This window comes from Meriones unguiculatus, chromosome 1, assembly GCF_030254825.1.
Source record: "Meriones unguiculatus strain TT.TT164.6M chromosome 1, Bangor_MerUng_6.1, whole genome shotgun sequence".
NCBI lineage: Eukaryota > Metazoa > Chordata > Mammalia > Rodentia > Muridae > Meriones > Meriones unguiculatus.
Genome location: NC_083349.1, coordinates 69,237,333 through 69,241,239, shown reverse-complemented (window position 1 = coordinate 69,241,239; position 3,907 = coordinate 69,237,333). Strand labels below are relative to the sequence as shown.

The 3,907-nt window shown below is 43.2% G+C and overlaps 1 protein-coding gene across 1 annotated transcript; it reads left to right on the top strand.

The window, feature by feature from the left end:
• Positions 1 to 200: 200 nt before the first annotated feature.
• On the top strand, positions 201 to 1,541 carry LOC110562507 (protein cornichon homolog 1-like). Its single transcript, XM_060391167.1, has one exon. The coding sequence runs from the start codon at positions 235 to 237 to the stop codon at positions 667 to 669; it is 435 nt and encodes a 144-aa protein (XP_060247150.1). The 5' UTR covers positions 201 to 234; the 3' UTR covers positions 670 to 1,541.
• Positions 1,542 to 3,907: the final 2,366 nt, after the last annotated feature.

Sequence of the window (3,907 nt, the reverse complement as noted above, 5' to 3'; positions counted from 1 at the left end):
GACAGGATATTTCCATAAATATAGGTTTTAAAAAAATTAAGGAAGAAAGCTATGTATTGGTTGCCTCCGGGAAGATAAAACTGAAGCAGCCAAGCAAAAAAAAAAAAAAAAAAAAAAAAAGCAATAATGGGTGTTTTGTTTATTTTGAAATTTTAACCATATGAATGTTACCTAGTCAAAATATGAAACAATAGCTCCGCTGGCCCCGGCGCGCCCAGCAGCTCCTCCCCGGTCATGGCGTTCACGTTCGCGGCCTTCTGCTACATGCTGGCGCTGCTGCTCACTGCCCCGCTCATCTTCTTCGCCATCTGGCACATCATAGCATTTGATGAGTTGAAGACTGATTACAAGAACCCTATAGACCAGTGTAACACCCTGAATCCTCTTGTACTGCCAGAGTACCTCATCCATGCTTTCTTCTGTGTCATGTTTCTTTGTGCAGCAGAGTGGCTTACACTGGGTCTCAATATGCCCCTTTTGGCATACCATATTTGGAGGCATATGAGTAGACCAGTGATGAGCGGCCCCGGACTCTATGACCCAACGACCATCATGAATGCAAACATTCTAGCCTACTGTCAGAAGGAAGGATGGTGCAAACTAGCTTTTTACCTTCTAGCCTTTTTTTACTACCTATACGGCATGATCTATGTTTTGGTGAGCTCTTAGAACAACACAGAAGAATTGGTCCAGTTAAGTGCATGCAAAACGCCACCAATGAAGGGATTCTATCCAGCAGGTCCTGTTTCCAAGAGTAGCCTATGGAATCTGATCAGTTCCTTTAAAAAAATGACTTCTTATTTTTTAAATGTTTCCACATTTTTTGCTTGTGGAAAGACTTTTCATATGTTCTACTTGGATAAAGAATTTAAATGGAATTATGTATAAATTAATATAAAATGATTACCTCTGGTGTTGACAGGTTGAACTTGCACTCTTAAGGAACAGCCAGAACCCTCCGAGTGAATGCATTCATTGCTTACTGCCCTCGGTCCATTGGAAGCTTTGTTTAGAGGACTTGTGGGGCTCATTTTGGTTTTATTGAAATGCCATCTAAATATAAATTAGCTGTAGATATGAGGTGCTTCTGGTGAATTGAAATGCATATCTGACTGATGGAAACATTGTAGGTTTCCTCACTTATCACTGTAGATGATTATATATGGACACAACAATAAGAAGAGTGGGGTTTCTTTCTGTTGACTTGAATATTATCCCTATATACTGCATGAGAGAGGGATTTCCCTCATTCCCATCAGAGTAATATACTTGCTTTAATTCTTAAGCATAAGTGATATAAACATGCTGAATTACCTGTAAAGAATGCATTTAAAGCTATTTTAAATGTGTTTTTATTTGTAAGACATTACTTACTAAGAAATTGGTTATATTCCGCTTACTGTTAATCCAGTGGTCAAGATAGTCTTAAGAATTTGCAGGTACTTTAGCTTTTCGAAGATGAACGGGAGAACTGTGTAACCGCCTGCTGTTCCTTCAGTGCAACACAATGAAACTCTGAAATGAAAAAAAAAATGAAACAATAGCACAACCAGCTGTTAGCCTTGCATCTAACCCAAGGGTTTCACATTTATAATTCCAGAGGACTCATGTCTCCCCCAGATCCAGTAACACATCTGGTTATACTTCCAGGCTACAGCCTTTGTTCCATGAAGCTACTCAGAGTGCTAGCCAAGCCTGCTGTGTCTGTAGCCCTCTCTATATTTGCCGATAGCTCTCTTGACCCCTGATCGTTGCTCTCTGGATTAAGGCCTAAGCACACTCTTTCCATGAAGCCTCCTGACCCCCTGGAGTTGCATGTGGCTTCTCTTCTTCTGTGGGTTGGCAAGGGTTAGAGTTGGGTTACTTGGTGCTGCTTGGTGGGTAGTTGACTGGGTTCCTGAGAGGAGCGCATTTTTCAGGTAAGTTGCAGATTCTGCAAACCTTTAGTCAATGGAGTTGTGAAGAGCGGTGAGGTTTCTTCATGTCTTCAGCTGACCTGGTATCTCCTATTTTTTTCTCTGGAATTGTAGCTTTTCTGTGGTGTATTTCATTCATAACTGTCTACTGGAAAGATGGTTCTGTCTCCTAGATAGTAGTTTTAAGTGCTACCACACCTATGCCAATTTTTATAGACATTTCAATGTTTTCTTCCTTTTTCTTCTTCTCTTCCTTCCCTTTTTCCTCCCACTTCATTTCTCTCTTATTTCCCTTTATCCTTCTCTTTCTCTTTCTGTCTCTCAGTACAGAGGATTGAACACATACCCTGGTCTACACTGGACACATGTTACACCACTGACCATGTTAGCCCTAAACAGCTTTTTGCAAAGGTCACCATACAATGCCACTTCACCTGGTATACTTCCAAGGATGAAAAGAGGATGCCAGCAGACCAGACCTGGAACTCTCAGGGAAAAATGAGGACTCTTCCCAGAAGAGTGGCGTGCATGGTTATGTGACTGTTAATGCATGTTCCAGAGAATTTTCACACAGAAGGGGCCAGTATGGCCTTCCCCCAACTTCTGAGGGCTACTTTATCTTCCTTAGTCCTTTGTAGGCCTCTGATCTGAGCACTCTCATCTATCTAAGCCTAAAGCATGGTTGGCGCCCATGGCAGGTACTTTGACTCAGTCTGTACAACCACACGGATGCTCCTCTTTGTAGGTTTCATCTGATTTAATTTGTGTCAACTGCCAACATCATTTCATCATTTTGAAAACAAAGCCTACATGAATAGAGATGTCAAAGAGATTGGGTACCTCAGTAATCTAATGCACTTAAAAGGGCATGGTTTATAAAAAGCTATCACATTCATCTTAACATTTACAAGATAGGGTCCAAGAACCCTTATGATACTCACTCAAGTCATGTCACCGTAACTCAGGGTGTGAGGCTGATGGCAATGCCTCACATCGAATTATTGGGATAAATGCATCAATGCTCGGATCTCCACACTCTCCAACTCTCTTTTCTCTTTCTTTTTAGTCTTTTGGCCAAGTGTGTGAAGGAAGAAGGAATATCAGTGTGACCCAACAGGACTGAGGTAAAAGCAGGGCTTGGGCTAGACTTCCAAGTTCCTGGCCTGGTCCACCCTGGCCATTCCACTTCCCAGGCTGCTGAAGCTCCTCTTTTCAGCACCACCTGGGCCTTGTTACCTCCCTCCTGTCTTAGATTCCCCTTAGATCCAACACAATGAGCATTCCTCAACCACAGTGCTTTATCTGTTATTTGCTCCTAATCTGTTCTGGTATTTGCTTCTCATGGACCAGACCTGGTCTTGCCCATTTCTAAGGCTGGTTTGTGAGTTTGTGGGCATCAGGTAACCATTTAGTCTGTACTGAAAAATGAGGGACACCTGGGAGAGTAAACTTGATTTCCTGTTTGTTCTTTCCCCACTGTCATGGGGCTCCCTGCTTAAAAGCAGGCAGGTGACTCCCAGGATTCCAAGGGAGGAAGCCTCCAAGAAGGAAAGGTGTGCAGAAACGTTCCATCTTCCTCACGGCTTTATGCTGAAGAACAAATGTCTGAAATTCTCATACCCCACATATATTTTTCATAGAGTCAAATAGCCCTTGTCATAGGGACAAAGACATGGAGATAAAAGTGAGGGTACCAATGTGTACTGGGAACCCTATAGAAATCATCGCTCTTGGAAGAAGGAAGCGTAGCTGGGCAGAGGGAGGGGCTGCTCTGCTCTGCAGTGTCTGTGGCTCCACTCAGGTCTGGAGGTTGAAGTCAGGATGGACCATTACAGTTATCCTGGCTTGGGGCAAGAGGAATACTCTTCATTCTGCCAAAGACTGAACTGGGCTGCCCTGGCAAAGCGTATGCAAAAAGTCCCTGTAGAGCAGGCTGACAGCGAGGCTGTCTGCTTGCAGCTCTCCTGGCACTTGCTAGAATCAGCCTCCCT

Coding starts and splice junctions, on each gene's coding strand:
- LOC110562507 (XM_060391167.1), top strand. CDS start 235: ATGGCGTTCACGTTCGCGGCCTTCTGCTACATGCTGGCGCTGCTGCTC.